Source organism: Pristis pectinata, chromosome 11, assembly GCF_009764475.1.
Source record: "Pristis pectinata isolate sPriPec2 chromosome 11, sPriPec2.1.pri, whole genome shotgun sequence".
NCBI classification, from domain to species: domain Eukaryota; kingdom Metazoa; phylum Chordata; class Chondrichthyes; order Rhinopristiformes; family Pristidae; genus Pristis; species Pristis pectinata.
The window spans coordinates 23,928,364-23,949,595 of record NC_067415.1 but is presented as its reverse complement, the minus strand read 5'-3'; the positions used below and the strand labels follow the sequence as shown (position 1 = coordinate 23,949,595).

The 21,232-nt window shown below is 38.5% G+C and overlaps 1 protein-coding gene across 1 annotated transcript; it reads left to right on the top strand.

The window, feature by feature from the left end:
- Positions 1-1,057: 1,057 nt before the first annotated feature.
- Positions 1,058-19,678, top strand: rfc3 (replication factor C (activator 1) 3). Its single transcript, XM_052026304.1, has 9 exons — positions 1,058-1,223; positions 5,289-5,426; positions 8,070-8,137; positions 9,061-9,158; positions 9,674-9,855; positions 12,683-12,819; positions 13,226-13,324; positions 16,663-16,732; positions 19,253-19,678. The coding sequence occupies exons 1-9, from the start codon at positions 1,137-1,139 to the stop codon at positions 19,442-19,444; spliced, it is 1,071 nt and encodes a 356-aa protein (XP_051882264.1). The 5' UTR covers positions 1,058-1,136; the 3' UTR covers positions 19,445-19,678.
- The last annotated feature ends 1,554 nt before the right edge of the window (positions 19,679-21,232 follow it).

Below are 21,232 nucleotides of genomic sequence, written 5' to 3'. Positions count from 1 at the left end.
GGAAAATAACTAATGTCTCAGTAAAGGGATAGCATGGAGTACTGAAATGGAAAATAACTAATGTCTCAGTAAAGGGCAGAGCATACAAAAATAAAGGTCTACTTCCACTTAGCGTCAGAGTAGGGAAAAATGGTAAAAAGGCAAAACCTACTGGACAGAAAACCTAACAGGAAATTTTGCCAAATTGTGGCTAACAAGAGAAAGCTAAGATACAAGGAAAGACTTATAATGTTGCCAAAAAATTAGTAAACCTGAGGATTAGGAAAGTTTAAGAATTCAGAAAAGAAAGTCCGAGACATCAATAAGGAAAAGGGGTAAGTTACTAGAGTAATCTGATGAGAAACATGAATACAGACAGTGGTCCTTTTGTATTATAATAAGATCTTGGAAATACCGTAAAAGAGATTCACTAGACTGATACCAAGGTATACGGACAGACTGAAGAAACAATTGAAGAGGTTAGACCTGGAAAATTATGAATTGCTTTGATACTGTATCCAGTGCCAGACGTCGGTAACCATAGGGCTCACATTTAAACATGGGGCAAAAATAAAGGACATGGGGAAACATTTTTCTTTCAGTGAGGTGAAAGCAGAACAATTTGGTAAATCGTGACAGATTTCATGATTTTATTTCAAATAAACAAGAAAGTTATAAAACAGTGCGACATAAAATAGGTTTAATTGATCCATTCTGCCACTTACTTCTAACCTCTGTCCATAACTGCGCTTTATTTTCTATTGAATATAAAGTAAATTCTCTATTGAATGTTTACTTTATCTGCTTGCATTATTCAGAAAGATGGTGAAGTGATTTTGATAATGAAGTCAGTATCTTGGGATACTATATCAATTCGTACTTGAATAAGGTGATGCTGTACCTCAGCGTTCAACGACACACCAACGAGTGTACTTCACAAATACTGCTGAACTTATACTGTAAGGCACTTTGAGACGTCTAACCCGACATGGCTCATCCCGCCCTAGCAGCCTTACACTGTTACGTTACGTGATGTGTCGGCCCGTGACATCATGTTACGTGCTCAGCGTGCCGGACTTTGACGTGACGTGAGTTGAAGGGAGAGCGCGGGGAAGGGTTGGCGGTTCGGGGTTAGAAGCGCGGGTCGCGGCACCAAGATGAGCCTGTGGGTGGATAAGTACCGGCCGACGTCCCTTAGCAAGCTGGACTATCACAGGGAGCAGGCCGGCCAGCTCCGTAACCTGGTGAGTGGCCCGGGAAAGGCTGTGGTGTTGGTCAGGCTGCGAGTTTTAAAATTTGCTGCATTAAACGTAAAAGATTTCGCGCCAGTATTTTGCTGTAATGCTCTCCGTTAAACACATTTATCGCCAAGTAAAATAAAATCTTGGGAGGCACAAGAGGCTGCAGATGTTGGAGTGTGGAGCGAAAAAGTCAAACTGCTGGAAGAGTTCAGGTCAGGCAGCATCTGTGGAGGGAAATTTTTGTTATTATTCCAAAATAAACTTTATTCATCATAAAAAAAACAAACTATATACAACAATAAAACTGCCAACCTTTGCTTCGTGTACTGTGGAGGAAAATGAACAGTCGACAATGTGGGTCCCAGCCCTTGGACTGAAAGTAGAGTGGGGGGGGGGAGCGGTTAGTATAAAGAGGTGAGGGCAAGGGTGGAGCAAGAGCTGGCAAGCGATAGGTGGATCCATGTAAGGAGCGGTGATAGATGTAGCAGGGAAGAATGGAAATAGTGATGGGGCAGGGAGGTGATAAGTGGAGGTGACAAAGGGCTGTGGATGGTGGAATCTGATGGGAAAAGAAGGTGGGAGAATGGAACCAAATTAGGGAGGTGGGGAGGGGAACCACTGGGAGGACTGTGTGGGCAGAGGGGAAAGAAACAGAATGAGGGGAGTTGGGCTGTGTGTAAGAGGGAACTGGGTAGATCAGGAGCAGAGAAAAGGGACATGGGGAGCAGGTTACCTGAAATTAGAGAATTCCATGTTCATGCTGCAGGGTTGTAGGCTACCCAGGCGGAATGTGGGGGGGCTGTTCCTCTTGTTTGCACTTAGCCTTGCCCTTTGACCTGAGGACAGACTTGTTGATGTGGGAATGGGGAGGGGAATTAAAAAGGCTAGCAACCGGGAGCTTCAGGTGGCCATGGCAGATGGAGTGCAGGCGCTCAGCAAAGCGGTTGTCTAGTCTGTACTTGGTTTCACCAATGTAGAGGAGGCCACATCAAGAGCACCAAATGCGATAAACAAGGTTGGATGTGTATGGGTGCATGTGTATCTCTGCCTCACCCGGAAGGGCTGTTTATAAAATCTTCTTTGCTTCTCCAAGATTCAGTGATGTGTTTTGGTCACGAACATCTCTAACTTTTTTATTAAATAGTACGTTGAGTTTCTGATTCTTCATTTTATAAATGCAATCTGATTTAATGCACTGTAGGTCATTGGCCTTCTCTGATTTCCCCTTTATCAGTTTTGTTAAGCTTCACAGGCACAGGCGTCAAACAGCATAGACTTCAGAACCTTGCATAGGCCTGGATGTTGGCACCAACTCTCAGCAGGGCCAAGAACAAAGACTGCCACTTTTTGCATGCCAGTGGTTATCAAGACCTGGAAACATCCTGCTGAGGAGGATTGGGATACATTTCAAATGGGGCTCCTCATGTATTTTAGAGAGGCAAAGTTCAATACTGTGCCTTTGGTGTCCCAGAAACTGGGAAACTAACAAAACTGGAATTATTAGCTCCATTAAGCAACTGCCTTTTTAAGCATGCATTTTTATCCCAATAGGCATAGAAATATATCTGGAATGCAGAGATGCTGCAGAGGTTCCAATGTGATTATATTGAATAGTATGGGAGGAGTTCTGTGATGTTGGAAGTATAGTCTTTTGTATGAGCGTGTGATCTTTGGTTTCCCTCCAATAACAGAATCATTTGCCTGGCTGAACTCGTAGCCACATTGAGCAACTTTTCCTTTGACTCCACTCACTATCTCCAGATCAGGGAGTAGCTGTGAACACTCGCGTGATCCTAGCTACACTTGTCACTTTAAGGAATATGTGGAACTGTTGTTTCAGTCCTGTTCAACCTCCCTCCCTCAACTCTCTAGTACACTGACAACCATATTAGTGCGGCTTCCTTCAATTGTAGAGAACTCCAAAGTTTCTTTCTTGTATCACTAGTTCCACTCTGCATTCAGTTTCATATCCCTGTCCTTTCCCTTCTGGATTTTTCTCTGTCTTGGGATAAATTAATGACCAACATCCATTACAAACCCACAATCATCCTAATTATAGTTCCTCCTGCCCTGCCTCGATTCTCCCTGTTTCTCCCTCTCCATCATATCTGTTTTGATGAATCAAGTTTTCCGCAGGGGTACCTCTGAGATGTCATTTTGCTTAACAGTAGCCTCCCTTCTGTGGTCAACAGAACCCTTGGCTGTGACTCATTTGTTTCGTGCACTTCTGTTCTCGTACCCTCTCCTCCATGCCAGATCAAGGAAAGTGTTCCCCTGGCCATCGCCTTCCAATCTACCAGCCTCAACATTCAACAGATCATCCTTTGCATTTTTGGCCATCTTCAACGTTCCATCACCAGATGTACCTTCCACTCTTATGGTATTCCAAAGCCACAGTTTTTTGTTGTGGCTCTCTGGTCCACTCTTTAATCAACACCATCCAGTCCCTTTCTCGCTGCACTTTATCTTTCAACCACAGGATTTGCAGCAACTGCTCTCTTACCTCAGTTTTTCCCATCATTCAGGGACCCAAACAGTCATTTCAATTGAAGCAGCAATTGACTTGCACTTCTTCCAATTTAGTGTATTGCAATCGTTGCTCACAATGTGGTCTCTTAATACATTGGAGAAGCCAAATACAGATTGGATGATTGCTTTGCAGAACGCCCCTGTTCAATCTGTGGGTTAATCTTGAGCTTCCAGGTGTCTGTCACTTCAATTCTCCATGCCACTCTCATCTATATGTGTCCCCCTGCACTGTTACAATGAGGCCTTTTTTTTTACATGTCCCATTGCTTGTTTTCTTTCACTGTCCTCATTAATGTATGAACCAGGCATTTCCATAAACAGTGAAATCTCCTCGGCAACCCTTGCCCTATCAAAGATATTCCCTTGTATCATTCCTCCCCCACGCTTTGCAACTTAAAATTAACAATTTTCGCACTTTCGCAATTCTGATAAAGGGACTTTGACCTGAACCATTAATTCTGTTGCTCTTTCCATGGATGCTGCCTGACCTTTTGAGGGTTTCCAGTCTTCTCTGTTTTTGAGAGATTTCCAACATCTGCAGGTTTTTTTTTCAAACACAGTGGACTTTTGCATTTTATGTGTTTGTTCAACCTCTATGATACAAATAACCAATTCTCATTAGTTTTCTTCAGTTTTGTCTTGGCTGTTCCTCTTTGATCCCTCTTCCTTTGCATCTTTCTCTTCTGCTTTTTGCCCCTAAACTCTTGGAAAGTACCATATGAATACAAGCTCTTCGTCACATTCCCATTCCTGAATGGTCCATTTTCCCTTTAAACTACACCTGTTCATCGCTTACGCTTCTCTCCTTTTACTCTCTTCGCTTGCATTTTATCCCCAGAACAGATGATGAAACATTATAGAAAGCACCCTTACTCTCTACCATTTTTCAGCCAGGTGCTGTTTTTTTTTGAGGCACGTTGTTTGCAGCATTTTTAAAATGAGGAAAGAAACAGTCTACCTTTGCTCTTTTACATCCATTTACATACAGATATTTTAAAAGTCTGATAGATAGCTGTTTGCCTATGTTTTAATCAGTTATGTCAAAAAAAGTTAATTGACTTAAAAATGCAACATTAAGTTGCATCTAATACTTGCCCAGATGATCTCAACTTCTCTTGTATCTTCTCTTTTGTGTACCATTCTTGCAATTTTGATGTCATCCTCAAGTACTTAAGATAAAGAGCATTTCATTGCCAAATAAGTACTTTTTTAAATATAATAGAAACAAATTTTTTCGAAAGAAAATGATTAAAAATGTGGGGAAATATTTTAACAAGCTAAGGGAGCAAGATGGGGATGGCACTAAATTTATAATGGGTCTGTCACTTCAGTGTGAATTGCTTTCTTTTGTGTTGTAAAACTAAGATTTCTTGATTAATCTTCATCATTACCAGCAAAGCACATTTATTTACAGTAATTCTGACTTGCAGTTTGTAGAGCCTGACATGTAGCAATTGGCTGTCACTTTAGCTTAAAAGAGTGAGTTCAATCACATTTATCAAGTAGAACTTTAATGACTTTTGGTTTGTTTTTAACTAGGTCCAATGTGGTGATTTCCCTCATTTGCTGGTATATGGGCCTTCAGGCTCAGGAAAGAAGACCAGGATAATGTGTTTGCTTCGTGAACTTTATGGCGCAGGAATAGAGAAACTAAGGATTGAACATCAAACAATTACAGTAAGAAAATGGTTTGCAGTTCACCAAGTTAAAAATGTTTAAAACTTCTGCATCATTATAAGGAATATAAAAAGCATTCAGGAGTGGTTGATTTATATTTTCTTGTATGTATTTTATTGGTGTACAGAAATAGTTACATTTATGCAATTTGTCTGACTTTAAATTTGTCTGATTTCCAGTTTAGGGTTAGGGAGATGTTAAGTGCAAAATAAATTATTCTAAGCTGAACAACCCAGTTTATTTAAGTGGATTGGGAATTTAAGTACTTACTATCATTATGATTTGTAAAGAAACCTAGTAACAAAAAAAAAAACTTCTTTTGGTTTCTGCCTTTGAAATGCATAATTATTCTTTGGGATGTGGGCATCAGTGGAAAGTCCAGCATTTATTGCTCTTCCCTATTTATCCCTGAGAAGATGGTAGTGATCCACTATCTAGAACTGCTGCAATTCTTCTGGTGAATGTACTTCTGCAGTGCTTGGGGTTAGTGAGTTCCAGGATTTAAACCCAGTGATAATGAAAGAACAGCAATAAATTTCCAAGTCGGGATGATTTGCAACATGGGGTTGGAGGATGAGGAGACAAGAGAACATTTTCCCACTGATTTTATGATGGAAGGAAGGTCATTAACAAAGCAGCTAAGGATATTTATGCATAAGATACTACCTTGAGGAACTCCCGTGGTGATGTTCTGGAACTGGAATGATTAAACTTTGACAAGCTTCATTTGCATGACTCTGTTGTCTGTGACAATAACCTTTGCTGTGTCTAGCATTCTTGTTATTTCTGGATTTCAAGAGGAGTGACTCAAATTAACTAAAGACTGGCTTCTAGAATGGTGGGGATCTCGAGGAAACCAAGAAGGATCATCTACTTGGTTCCTCTGGCTAAACATGATTGCAAATCTTTAAGCATTTAGTATTCACATGCTGGTCCCTACTATTGTTGAGGATGGAGATGTTCTTGAATCAATTCCTATTAACTGTTTAATTACTCACCACCATTCACAATTTTGTTTTTCTTCATGGTCTGATATAAGTTGTCTGAATCTACGTGCCTGTGATACTGCTGCAAGCAAGTTTTCATTGTACCTGTACCTCACTGTATTTACGCATATGACAATAAACTTGACTTGACAATGAGATCTGGTTGAACTGCAGACTTCAATCTTATCTGTTGTTTGTAAGATTGTGTAGCTCCATCTATTGCATACTGTTTATCACGTATGTGTTGTTGCTTCACTACTTTGGTAGTTCATCTTCGGGTATCCCTGGAGGTACTTGCAGCATCATTTTCTGCACTCATTGAACCAGGAATGATCCCCTGACTTGAGTGAGGGATTTCCTGGGCCATGAGTTCACAGATTTTGCTAGCGTCCACTTCTGCTGCAGCTGATGGTCTACATTGTCTTATGGCTGCCCTGTTCTGAGCTGCCAAATATATTCTGAATCTATCCCATTTAGCAGAATTGTTGTGCCACACAACATAATAGAGGATGTTTTCAATGTGAAGACAGACTTCCTCTTCACAGGGACTCTGTGGTGGTCACTTCTACCAATGCTACTGTTTGCAATTGTATCTGCCACAGGTAGATTGGTGAAGAGGAGGGCAAGTGGATTTATCCCTTGTGTTGCTTTACTCACTCCCTGCTGCAGATCCATTCTGACTGTCATATCATTCAAGACTTGGTCATGGAGTTGTACGAACAGAAATGGGCCCTCCTGCCCACCACATCCTGCCTTTTTGCCCATCTACAACAATCCCATTTGCCCCTGTTCAGTCCATATCCTTCTATGCCTCACCTAGTCGGTCATTGGTGGTACTACCTAGCCCTCTTGGTGACTGACATTATGGTACCATTTTCAGAGTACATTCTGTGACCTTGCTGCCTATGATTCTTCCAAGTGCTGTTCAACATGGAGGAGCGCTGCTTCATTAGAGGGAAGATGATGGGTGGTAATTGGGAGGAGGTTACTTTGCTCCATGTTTGACTTGATGCCAAAAGACTTCATGGGTTCTTGAGTTGAATGTTGAGGACTCTCAGGGCTACTCCCTCCAGAGATGCTGCTGTGCTACCTCCTTTGGAGGGCCTGTCCTGCCATTTGGATAGGACATGCCCAAGGATTGTGATGGAGGAGTCTCATGTTGTCTGTAAGGTGTGATTCCTGGAGTACAACCGTGCCAGGCTGTGTCTTGACTAGCCTGTGGGACTTGATTCCAAATTTGGACAATCCCAAAATTAATTTGCGAAGTTTGCTGTGCCAGCAACATCTTTTCCACAGTCTGAATTTGGTGCCTAGGTTGCTACCAGGTTTATCTTTATTCCTGTTTCAACAAAGCAGTAATGGTACAACTGGGTGGTTTGTTAGGCCACTTGAGAGCACATTTAATAATCAGCCACATTGTTGGGTCCAGGCAAACTGGGTAAGAATGGCAGATTTCTTCTCCTGAAAGGTATTAGTGACAGTAATGTCTAGGACATGGTGCTATTTTTGAAATAAACTTTATCTTCTAATGAAGTGATTATGGTGTGGCAATGATTGGTTAGATTAGCCTTTGTAGAATTTAGGACGTGATGAATCAAATCAGTACAAGTACTATTAATATTGTAAATTCTCATAAGTTTGTTGTGCATCCTTGCAGACACCATCTAAAAAGAAACTGGAAATAAGCACAATAGCAAGCAACTATCACCTTGAAGTGAATGCAAGGTAAGTTCTCTCAATGTGAGAATTTTGTTGAATTTTCAATTTTGGTAATCTTAAAAAAAAATTGAAGCAGTATTAGTGATTTCAAGTTTTTTTCCTACTTGAAATGGCAATTAAATGAGCATACGTCCACACACCATGCACCACCACCCCTGTACAGGAGGAGATGCCTGAGCCAGAGTTCCTGCCAGTCATTGATATACATTGGCCCATAATGGATGTGAATGAGGGTAAAGATCATTTTCCCGCCTTCAAATAGCTTCCATTGCTCACTTTCAAGAATTATGGTTGCTTGTACAGGATTTTGGAAAAACCAGCAGTGAGACTGTACCTCAGCAAAGAGAAAAAGAAAGAGGGTGATACATATGTATATTTAGATTTAGATTTGCTCTATTCCTTGCCTGGACCCAACAACTGTGTGTTATTTCCAACTTAAAACATCTCAAATTGTAGAATTCCCAGCTGATTCTGAACTACTACATAGCTGAGATGCAAGTTGAGCCAAGAATATCTGGAACAAGAACTAAAGTTAACCACTAATGGTTTTACCCATGGCATTTTAAAGAGAGAATGCCAATGTTTTCAAGAAGTTGGTTGGCATGTTAAATATTATTCTCGGATTGGCTGCCTTCATTCTAGAAATTCTAATTTTAATCACAATCAGCCAACTTCTGAGTGAGGCCCAAGCAACCCACTAACTGAAAGCAGGCAAAAGTGAATGCATACATGAAGTTGTCTTTACAATTCTACTTTGTGAAGCTGATTTCTTGCATGAAAGATCTTCAGCTATCAATTAGCCTGCCCGTGGCAGAATTCCTACTTAAAGGATCCCTGCAGTTAAATTTTGCAAGACTGTCTTCTGGATTTCCCAAGTATAGAATTGATTTTCAGGCTAAAATTTGAGCCAATTTTCTTTTTTGTTGCAGTGATGCTGGGAACAGTGACCGAGTGGTTATTCAAGAACTAATTAAAACAGTAGCACAGTCTCAACAACTTGAGACAAGTACACAGAGAGACTTCAAAGGTAAGAAGCTATACAGTTCTGACTGACGAGGAATAATTAATATTTATGACTATTAATTAAAAAAACTATTGTGTGCACTTATTTAAAAGAAGTTATTTAATAATAAAAACAAAGTATAACTTTTATTTATCCAGAATGATAACTAGTTTTGGTTTATCCAACATCTGGCTAATTTAACATAGTGAATTGGTTTTCGATAGTCTGAAAAATCAAAAGAGATGCTTAAATATTTTCACATAATGTCCCATTAGTGATATGCAGCTCAAAGGCTAATTTGGCCAAACATTTATGGAACGATGTAGCACATTCTTTTGAAAGGTATTGACCTGGAAATGTTAACTCTGTTTCACTCTCCACTGATGCTGTTTGATTTAGCATTTCAAACGTTTTTGTTTTGCATTTTGTTGATGATAATGGTAACTCCAGACTTTGCTTTTTATATACATTTACTGTATGGAATGACACTGAGCAACCAGTGAAATGTTCAAATGCTTTCATTTTGCTGTTTCTGTCAGTTGTATTACTGACAGAAGTTGACAGACTAACAAAGGATGCCCAGCATGCGCTGAGGAGGACAATGGAAAAATACATGTCCACGTGCAGATTAATTCTTTGCTGTAACTCAACATCAAAGGTTATTCCTCCTGTTCGTAGCCGATGTCTTGCAGTCCGTGTTTCTGCACCCAGCATTGAGGAAGTAAGTGTATTTTTGTTTTCATGAAATACTTAAATTAAGTATTTTAATCAAATTGTCATGTTTATTCTTCAGTCCTATTAGTCAATTCATTTCATATAATGATTTACAATATATGTACTGAATTATATAGGATCATAGAGTTAAACAGCATGGAAACAGGCCCTTTGGCCCAACTTGTTTATACCAACCAAATTGCTTAACTGAGCTTGTCCCATTTGTCTGCATTTGGCCCAGATCTGTCTAAACCTTTCCTATCCATATACCTGTCCAAATTCCTTTCAAATGTTGTAATTGTTCTCGCCTCTACCACTTCCTCTGGCAGCTTGTTCTATATATCCACCACTATCTGTGTGGAAAAAGTTGCCCCTCAGGATCCCTTTAAATCTTTCCCCTCTCACCATAAACCAGTGCCTTTGGGTTTTAGACTCCCCTACCCTAGGGAAAAGACTGTGACCATTCACCTCATCTCTGCCCCTCGCAATTTTAAATATTTCTATCAGTTCACCCCTCAGCCTCTTATGCTCCAGGCAAAAAAAAGCCCGAGCCTATCCAGTCTCTCATTATAACTCAGGCCCTTCAGTCTCAGTAACATCCTTATTAACTTTTTTTTTGCATCCTTTCCAGCTTCCTAAAGCCTGTCAACCAGAACTGCATACAATACTCCAGGTGCATTCTCACCAACGTCTTGTAGAGTTGTAACATGACATTCCAACTCTTGAACTCAATGCCCTGACTGACGAAGGCAAGCATGCCAAATGCCTTCACCACTCTGTCTACTTTGTTTCCATTTTCAGGGAACTATGTATCTGTATCCCTAGGTCTCTCTGTTCCACAACACTCCCCAGGGCCCTGCTATTTACTGTGCAAGTCCTGCCTTGGTATAACTTCCCAAATGCAAAACTTCACACTTGTCTGAGTTAAATTCTATCTGCCATTCGGTGGCACACTTTTCCAGTTGATCTAGATCCTGTTGTAATCTTAGATAACCTTCTTCACTGTCCACTTTACCACTAATTTTGGCATCATCCGCAAACTTCCTAACCATGCCAACTATGTTCTCAATCAAATTGATAATACAAGAAGATTATATCTTCATAAAGATTATATCTGCAGAAGATACAAAAGCCTGAAAGCATGTACCACCAGGCTCAAGGACAGCTTCTATCCCACTGTTAAAAGACTATTGAACCGTTCCCTAGTACAATAAAATGGACTCTTGACCTCACAATCTACCTTGTTATGACCTTGCACCTTATTGTCTTCCTGCACTGCACTTTCTCTGTAGCTGTGACATTTTACTCTGCATTGTTTTACCTTATATTACCTCAATGCACTGTGTAATGAATGGATCTGTATGAACAGTATGCAAATTTTTTCACTGTACCTCAGTACAAGTGACAATAATAAACCAATTCCAATTATTTGACAAACAACAATCAACCCAGCACTAATTGCTGCAGCACACCATTGGTCACAGGTGTCCAATCTGAAAAACAACCTCCACTACCACCCTCTTACTCCTACTACCAAGCCAATTTTTTTATTCATTTGACCAGCTCACCCCGATCCCTTGTGATCTTGCCTTCTGGATAAGCCTACTTGTGGAACCTTGTCAAAGGCCTTGCTAAAGTCCACATAGACAACATCTACTGCCCTGCCCTTGTCAATCCTTTTGATCACCTCTCTTTTTAAAAAGAAACTTATTCAGATTCATGAGACACAATTTCGCATGCACAAAGCCATGCTGACTATCCCTAAACAGTCCTTGCCTTTCCAAGTGCAGAATACCTTCCTCTAATTTTCCCACCACTGATGTTAGGTCACTGGCCTGTTGTTCCCTGGCCTGTCCTTACAGACCTTCTTCAATAAATGCACAACATTAGCCACCCTCCAGTCTTCCAGTATGTGAAGTTAATTTAATTAAGGCACCTTCTTGTAAGAAGCATTTTGAAACTAGTAATGCCATAGAAGGGAAATTTGGTAGTACTCTGTAAAAGCTGGAAACTGTCATAATTGTAACTTTTTATTATTGTCTGGATAACAACACCCAGGTTGAATTTATATCGTGTTTCCTAATTATACATAAATTTATTAATATGGTGCATGAAGCAGGAATGTTTTTACTTTGTGTCAAGTAGTTGGAAAATATATTTCAGTGATGAGTGGTCCCCTTAAGTTTTCCCAAATGAAGATGTTGCCATTGCCCATATTAAGGCTGTAGTTCATTATATGAAACTTTTCTTAGACTCTTTCCTTGAAGACTAAAATATACTTTCAGTTACCTAGTGCAATATTTTATTGGCACATACTGATATGAGCATGTATTTCCACTTGTTAGTTTGACGTGGGCATAATTCTGAGAAGGCTTATCTTTAAGGTTAAGTATCATAAAGCTTACAAACCTTCACGTACCTCTGGCTCGTGTTTGAACCTAACTCAAATGTCTTCTTTGTGGATGTTAGCTGTTCTTGAATTGAGTTTTGTACAACTGTATATCAGATATATGGAACAAGCATGGCACCTTTGGGTACAATGGTGAGAAAGGAACCACAGAAGAATGAAATAGGCTTTCAATACTTAATGCAAAACATATATATTCCAGATTCTTGCAGAAACACTTGAATGAATTCATGTGTCATTAAGAATTTAACTGTATAAAATAATGGTAATGGTTTCACATAGATCATTTGATATTTCATAGGATAGACTGGAGAATTTTTTTTTAAGAGCAGAGAATGTTGACAGGATTTTGAGCTATGAATGCATCTGCTTGTCAAACAGTCAATAAGTGAATAAATAGAAGATGTATATTTTTGTGCTTTCCTAGATTTGTCATGTGCTAAGTGGAGTTTGCAAGAAAGAAGGCCTCATACTTCCTCAAGAATTGGCTCGGAATATTGCTGAAAAATCTGATCGGAATCTGAGGAAAGCATTGCTTATGTGTGAAGCTTGCAGGGTTCAGCAGTAAGTAATCGACGAGATTGATTACATTCATTCTGGGGACGTAGCCTTCACTGGCAATACCAGCATTTTATTTCTCATCCCAAATTGCTTTTTGGGTCATGGTGATGTACTTATTTAACTATATTTACATGCTTGGTCTGCCATGGTATGGGTTGATGTCCTATTTTCTCAATTATCTGAGTCCTTTCATTGCTAAATCCGTAGCTAACTGCCATATCCTCAGTACTATACTGAAAGAATTTGAGTATTTAAATATTTTCTCAATCTTCATCACACACAGTATGGTTTACTAATTATTTTGTAAAACAACACGTTACGCTGTACCATACACTAAAATAGAATGGAAAATGTGACAATAGCTGGATTGTCTTAGTTATTCATCTGTAAACATTCTTCTGTTTTTCAGATATCCATTTTCAGCAGATCAAGATATTCCTGAGACAGACTGGGAAATTTATCTCAGAGAAACCGCTAATGCCATTGTCAGCCAGCAAACCCCACAAAGGTAATCCTGGAAGTTACTGTTTTTAACTTTTAATATATCCACCACTTGCATCACTCCATTTTTGACTACAGAAGCCCAAAGTGAGTAAATACAGGGTTCTTGGTGTAAGGTATGAAGAATGTTTCAAAGATGGAGGAATGAAGTCACAAAAAAATTTAAATACCATATTTGGAATTTTAAACTTGAGGCGTCGATGAACTAGGAGAGAATGCAGGTCACAAGTAAAGGGTCTTGAGTGAACAGGACTTAGTGCACTAACTCATGGGTAGTATGCAGTCTCTTCAATGGACATGTGTATGCTAGCACATAATAAGGAACTCAACTTATTGCCTTTTGAATATTTTCTCTGTCTAATAAAGACACAATTTTATTATTGAATTCTACTAGTTAATCACGATTGACTTATGCACTTAACTTCTTGTAATGTTAATTGCACAATTCAAAGATTCAATCCTTCTGGAATATATATGTTTTGCACTAAGTAATTGAAAGCCTATTTCAGTTTTCTGTGGTTCCCTTCTCACCATTGTACCCAAAGGTGCCATGCTTGTTCCATATATCTGACTTACAGTTGTACAAAACTCTATTCAAGAGCAGCTCTCTACTGTGGTCAACCTCCACAAAGAACACATTTGAGTTGGGTTCAATCCTGAGCCAGAGGTATGTGACGGTTTATACACCTTATGGTCCTGGATGACTCCAAGATGTTATTTGATCTGGAGTTCTGAGCTTCAACAGACACTTCCCTCCAGTGTCATCTGGAGATGAATTGAACTCTTGCACCAAAGTGCTTTGTATTGGCAGGATTTCCCAAGCCTTAAAACTGTCACATGAGAGAGGAGTATGGTGAACCTACTTTCTTAAAAGGCTATGTCCTTCATCACTTATTGTACCTCTGATTAGCAATATTGGCATAATTCTACAGTTCTCAGGATCTGAAGTGATTTAGGTATCAGAAAATGTTATCAGAGCAAAGCAGCAGATGTTCAGTTTCTTTAGGAAACTTACAACCATCAGAAGGTTTATAAAAATCTCTTGAAATAAAGTGGCTATCGTAGTCACATTAACTCTTCAGGAGAACAGTCTCTCAGTGCTGCAGTTGTTATTTTTAAAAGACTGGAAGATACAAACATTGCTGTTCAGTCCTGCAGGTTAATGACTGAACTTTTGTTAGGGGATATTGCATGTCCCCCTCTCCATGTTTGTCTTATAGCAGTCTTGGATGATGATCAAGCACATGCGCTTAATTCTTCAAATGTTAGAAGCTTCAAGCAACATTTTTTTCCCCATCTTGCATACTACTAATTTCATTTATTGTTGTGTAGGGCATCTCCTGAATTTGCTCTACTGATATTATCCAGTGTGAGGTGTTGCACTTTGGGAGATCAAATGTAAAGGCAAAGTACACAGTTAATGGCAGACCCTGAACAGCATTGATGTACAAAGGGCTCTTGGGGTCCAAGTCCAGAGCTCCCTGAAAGTGGCCACACAAGTTCATAGGGTGGTGAAGAAAGCATATGGCATGCTTACCTTTTTTTAGTCAAGGAATTGAGTTTAAGAGTCAGGAAGTTATGTAGCAACTTTAGAAAACTCTGGTTAGGCCACATCTGGAGTATTGCATTCAATTCTGGTTGCCCCATTATAGGAAGGATGTAGACACTTTGGAGAGGGTGCAGAAGAGGCTTACCAGGATGCTGCTTGAATTGGAGGCCATGTGCTGCTTGAATTGGAGGCCATGTGCTGCAAGAGGTTGGACAAACTAGGGTTGATTCCCCTGGAGTGGCAGAGGCTGAGGGGAGACCTGAAAGGGGTTTATAAAATCATGAGGGGCATAGATAGAGTAGACAGCCAGTATCTCTTTCCCAGGGTCGGAATGTCTAATACTTCAAGGAAGATGTGCAGGGCAAGTTTTTTTTACACAAAGTGGTAGGTGCCTGGAATGCACTGCCAGGGGTGGTGGAGGAGGCAGGTATAATAGAGGTGTTTAAGAGGCTCTTAGATAGGCATATGAATATGCAAAGAATGGAGGGGTATGGACCATATGCAGGCAGAATTTAATTGGGTGTCATTAGCTTAATTAGTTTGGCACAACATTGTTGGCCGAAGGGCTTGTTCCTGTGTTTTACTGTTGTGTTCCATTATTATTCCATCAAGGAATAACATTAGCCTGGATCTGAGGCCAGATTTTGTTTTGTTTATGCAATAGCTTGTTTCTGATCTAGTTTCTAATCTCCTGTCTTTAAATTGGAAGACCACCAGCTCATGCTCTGCTCAGGACTTAACCATATAACCTAGTTTATCACATATGTCCTAAGATGTTACAATACAATTTAAAGAAAAGGGGATTGCTCCAATGTTAAGTCCTTAACCATCCCTGTCAAAACAATGGCATAGATTTTGCGCTCAGTGGTGGTGAGCAGCGCTTGCCATTCATTGCTTACAGCTTGCCTATATACCTTGCATGTGTTTTTGAGTGATATCTTGGTCAAATTCGTGTCTAAAACACTGAGGATATGGAATGTGTATGAATGGGGCTAGCAACAACATGTTTTCAGTCAAATTGACAAGCCCTCACTGAAACATGAAGTTAACATCAGCAGGTGAAACCTCCAATTAAAACCTGAAGAACAAGGATCTCTTTGCATTTTCATTTTGATGCCAGAGTTTACTCATCATTAAAACTTGTATAATGCTGTTAAATTCATCTGCAAATGAATGGACAAGTCTGTGTTTACTTTAGTACTTAGTCCGGTGCCAAATCTTGTGGCAAGGTACATGTAGTGAAGGCGAAGATAAATTTCAGGATCGTGGCGCATGAGGCAGGAGTATTAAGCCAATTTCATGATCGTGTTTTACAGCACAAATATAGACTTTAGGTTGGTGTCTGGTTTACTCCATACTGATCTCAATAGCCTCTCTGTCATTCATACTCAAATCTAGGCTATTAACTAGATACTGTATGTTCTGTGGATCTTTGCAGTGCAGGTTGATACCAAATTTGTCCATGTTATTAGTGACAATTTCCCTTCAAAAGTAGTCTGCTGATTATGAACACGCTAATAACAAAGCATCAGGTTATCAGCAAGATCTGTAATTACATTATCAAGTTTGGTCAAGTAAGGTACGTTGCATGTAGGCAATGCTTTTTGGTTATAGCCTTGGTTTTTTTTTGAGAGACTTTGTCAGGAGGCAAGAAATGATTTAGCAATTATAAAGCAATTTGAATGTAATCATCCAGTCTAGCTAAACATAAATAATGCTGATAAATTCTCTTGAGCCCTTGATATTTCATATAATTCATTATGCAAATTTTTTTGAGATATTTCTCTTTTACTCAGGCTGCTGGAAGTCCGTGGACGGTTGTATGAGCTACTGACCCACTGCATACCCCCTGAGATAATAATGAAGGTTTGTTATAGAACACAATTTAACTCCATCATTCGATTGCATCATTCTAGAAAACTGTGCCCAAACCTATTCAGTCTGGATGCGGGGTCTAAATCCGAAACATTGACTTGTATCTTTTGCATCTGTTGATTTTTGACCTGCAAGTTCTTTCAGCATTCTGTTTTTGTTCTAGATTCCAACACCTGCAGTTTCCCTTGTCATCTGCCCAAACCTATTTTCCATTATTGATTGAAAGGATTATTGAGGGAATTGAACTGTTTGGCCATCCTAAAATTTTTAATTGCAGAGCAATGATTCTGTAATTGGGGAGGAAAAAGAAATTTTAATGAAATTTCATTGTGTTTCTTAAATTTCTCTAAACAATTCAATTTGAAATGTTGTGACTTTTATTTAAAACACTTTACACTGTGAGATGCCACAACCTAAAATTATCTTATAACATTTCTGATTTTGTTGGTAAAGAAAGGGGAGCTCCCCAGATCTTTAATCACTGAGAAGCATGCCATTGGGGCTATATAAACAAAATTTTGGGAGTCAAAGTACACAACATATCCAGCAATGTCAGTGGAGAGAGAATGTAATTCGTAAGGGAGTGTGCCTAGAACCACTTGCAGTATTTCAGGTGAGGTCTAACTTGTCCTTCTACTTCACTCCTCCAGAAGTAAAGGCCAAAATCCCTTTAGTATTTTTGATTTTCTGCTGCTGAGTATGGAATTTTAATATTTATAAAGCAGGACTGTTCGGATTGCCATTACTTCTACGTTTTCTCCATTTATAAAGTATCCAAAGTGGATAATCATATATTCCATGGTTTGGAATTCACTTTCTAATTTTTCCAATCACTTAATCTATTAACATCTTTTTAATGCTTGCATCTACCCTTCTTTCAGTGGGGCCAATCTTTTTGTTAAAAGCCAATTTTTTTTATATAAATTATTCAGATGCAGGGATAAATATAGTGCACCGTTGCAATCCTTCTGGGACAGCTCCTGTCAGTTCAAGTACCTGCCCATTATCCCTACTATCTGTCCGTGTCTCAGCCAATTTCTTAGATTGAAGTTAAAGAACTGAACTGGCTGTCTCTTGAGGGATTTTATCATGTGACTTTTGAAAGTCTGTATTTGTATTAAAAAAAATTGGCATTTTCAAGTTATGACTTTGGTCATCTTTTCAAAGAAAACATGCATTAATTTGATCAAAATTAATGATCTTCCTGATACTGATTTTTTTTTTGTCTTGTTCATTGAGTGATCTCTGTATGCCCCTTTTTCAAATTGGGTGTCTCTTATCAAAACATGACTCTCTTGTCCTGTTGTATAGAATCAGAAAAGTTACAACATAAGAGGCTGTTTGACCCATTGCATCCATGACAGTCAGAAAAGAGCTCTCTAACCTAATACTCCTTTCCAGCACTAGGTTTATGGCTCGGCAGTTCATAGTTCTTAAGGTACACATCAAATACTATCTAGGGTTTCTGCTTCTACCATCTCTCAGGCAATTTTCCAGAACCCCATTGTGCTGGGGGTGAAAAAACTTCATCTCCCCTCTAATACATCTGCTGATGACTTTAACTCTATGCCTGCTGGTCTTTGACCCCCTTAATGAAGGGAAATGGGTCCTTCCTATTTACTCTATCCAGGCTTCTCATGATTTTATGCATCTCAATTAAATTTCCTTATTCCAAATAAAACATCCCTAGCTTATCCAGTATATCCTAGTGCACCATCCCCAGTACAATCACATTCTTCCACATTTGTTGGTATCCTCCCATTTATAGTATATTTCTGTTACATCTCCCCAGTACATCATCTCATAATTCTGTGAATTAAATTATATTTGCTATTTCTCTGCCCAACTGAACAGACCATCTGTATCTTCTTAAAGCCTGAAGCTATCCTCCTGTCAGCCACACAGCTAATTTTTGTATCATCTACAAACTTTCTCATGGTCCCTAATTTAGTTGTAAAACATTAATGTATATTATGAAAAGCAAGGGACTGAATTCTGAGGTCTGTGAAACTCCAGATGGCGCAGCCTTTCATAACAAAAAAATATTTGCAATGTTGATAGAGAGCAAAAAAAAACAAGATTTCATTGCAAAAGTCTACAGTGTTCTCTGTGATTGTGACCCAGTATTTATAGAAGTACCCCATGCAGTTTGAACTGTTGTAGAATATGCTGCAAAATGCCATTTTGTAAGTGGTGACGGAGAAATAGATAAGTGTTTGAACGGACTCTGTGTAATAAAGCCAATTAATGTCAGATTTAAATGTCCGGATAGGATTTGTGCCCAGCTAACAAGAACAGATAATCAAAAGGGCAAAGAGGAAAACTGATTGAAATTACATATTAGTCACTTGTTAAATCGCATATTCAACTACGTTAGAAGTGTGATTGCTTTTCACAGTCTCCCTGCACAATCATTGTGATCTGATTTGGAATAATTCATAAATTGCACATGATCCATTTGAACTGCTCCTTGCAAGTTTAACTGAGCTGTAACATTTTTTTTATTTTTAGGGCCTCTTGATAGAGTTGTTAAACAACTGCGATGGTTTACTTAAAGGGGAGGTTGCACAGATGGCTGCCTACTACGAACATCGTCTGCAGCTTGGCAGCAAGGCCATCTATCACCTGGAAGCATTTGTGGCTAAATTTATGGCTATTTATAAACAATTCATGGAAGATGGTTTGGAAGCTATGATGTTCTAATAAACATCCTGTGTTTAAATATGTTCTTCAACTTTGAAACAATATGAATATAACTGGATGAATCTTTGTATGCTTTGGAAACTAATCCAAAACTCGTAATACACTTTAGGTTTACTCTGAATAAATCTAGCCTAACTTTGCACAAACCTGTTTTGTCCCAATATAGCAATACACAACCTGATAAGGCTGATGTAAATAATTGCCTGAATCCATAATAAACAGGATTTTAATGAAGATGCATTTGTGTTTTACTTTAATCTCATTATTTTGATCTGAAAGTAATTGCTTTGCTTTTGGAATTAGTTTTTAAGATGATGGAGGAAAAGGGAACACAAGCAGATTGGAAGAGAAGACCTGGAGTATTGTATACTCTGTCTAATTTGGAAATGTTTATATTTCAAAATACACCAAAATAATGTTTCTAAGTTTAAGCATAACTATGACATTTTTGTTACTGATCATTAATGTATTTATGTTATTGACTAATAGAGAATTAGATATTCTTAGTCAAATTGTTCCAAAGTGTATATTTTTAAAAATCTAAAATTTAAGTTGAATTAAGTCACTGGAAACATTTGGTACCAAAGGAGTGGGAATTTTGTATTTAATATGAATGGTGGTCTTTTTGCAATACAGTACAAATAGTTTATTGGATCTCAAAATGCTTCACAAAAGAGAAGAAAAAATTTCACCTTATTTTGAGTTGAACACAACCTTAATTAGATACTACACTCGCGCTTCTTTTCCTGCCCACCCTGAACCTTGTTAGGGAATAATATTTTTGATTATTTACAAAGACTGTATTTTATATCTTTCTAAATGTATTGCTTTTGGACTGTCTTCAATCAAATCTATATTAATGCAAATTAATTTTTTTTCTTATTGCTTAGTTGTCATCGGTGGCTGTGCCTCGGGTCTATATTTACCTCTAATATTCAAACTAACCACTTTCATTTGTTTTATTAGCTCTTTGCAATTAAGAGACTAATATAATCCTGCGGAATTTTTTGTTTTTCACTAGTAGCATATTTAGCTCCAATCCTCAGCCTGGATAATTGAATGAGCAGTTTGAAACAAAATACTATGGTAGCAGCTGGTCTATATAGACTTTTCTCCTGACAATCCATTGAATGCTGTTCTACAGCCAATAACAGTCTGACATTAAAATAACTGTAAGCACTGTATCATGTAAGGCCTTTCCACATTCTTTCTGGATCAGTTTTAATAATTTTGCAACTGCTCTGAAATAATGGTTTTGAATATCTGCCTATTCTCATAAAATTTATATTTGAAATTAAGTTCACCCCACACCAATAGCTTCTGAAGTATCAGTTAATTAGACATTCTTAGTATGAATATTGATTTATAGATCCTGTTATTAAAATAATTTGTTTTGATGATCTTGTGTACATTCCCACAAGCTCGGCTCCAACAGTTCTCATTAGTGTACTTTCATCAATCTTGATCTGTTAGTGAATTCCGAGCACTCTATTGCTGGCAGAACCTTGCAAAATATCATTACTTATTATTCATGTGTGTCCATAAGGCTTCCTTACAGCTTAACTACTGAATTTCCATCACTTTCTCATCTGCTAACACTGGAAACTTCTTATTTCTAAATCCAATTTGCTGCCAACATGAAAGATTTCTAATATTAATGAGCTGACATCTAATGAGCTTATAAAATGAATGAGGAAGAAAATAATTAGAAGCAGAATAAGTCTACCTAAGATTGTGTAAAAGAAAAACACAAATTTTGAACATAGAGGTTTATAATAGTGGTACAAA

Excerpts from the sequence above, each read along its gene's own strand:
- rfc3 (XM_052026304.1), top strand. The coding sequence starts at position 1,137 with ATGAGCCTGTGGGTGGATAAGTACCGGCCGACGTCCCTTAGCAAGCTG. Across the intron at positions 5,427-8,069 it reads TTGAACATCAAACAATTACA|ACACCATCTAAAAAGAAACT; the intron begins GTAAGAAAATGG and ends GCATCCTTGCAG. Across the intron at positions 16,733-19,252 it reads CCCCTGAGATAATAATGAAG|GGCCTCTTGATAGAGTTGTT; the intron begins GTTTGTTATAGA and ends TTTTATTTTTAG.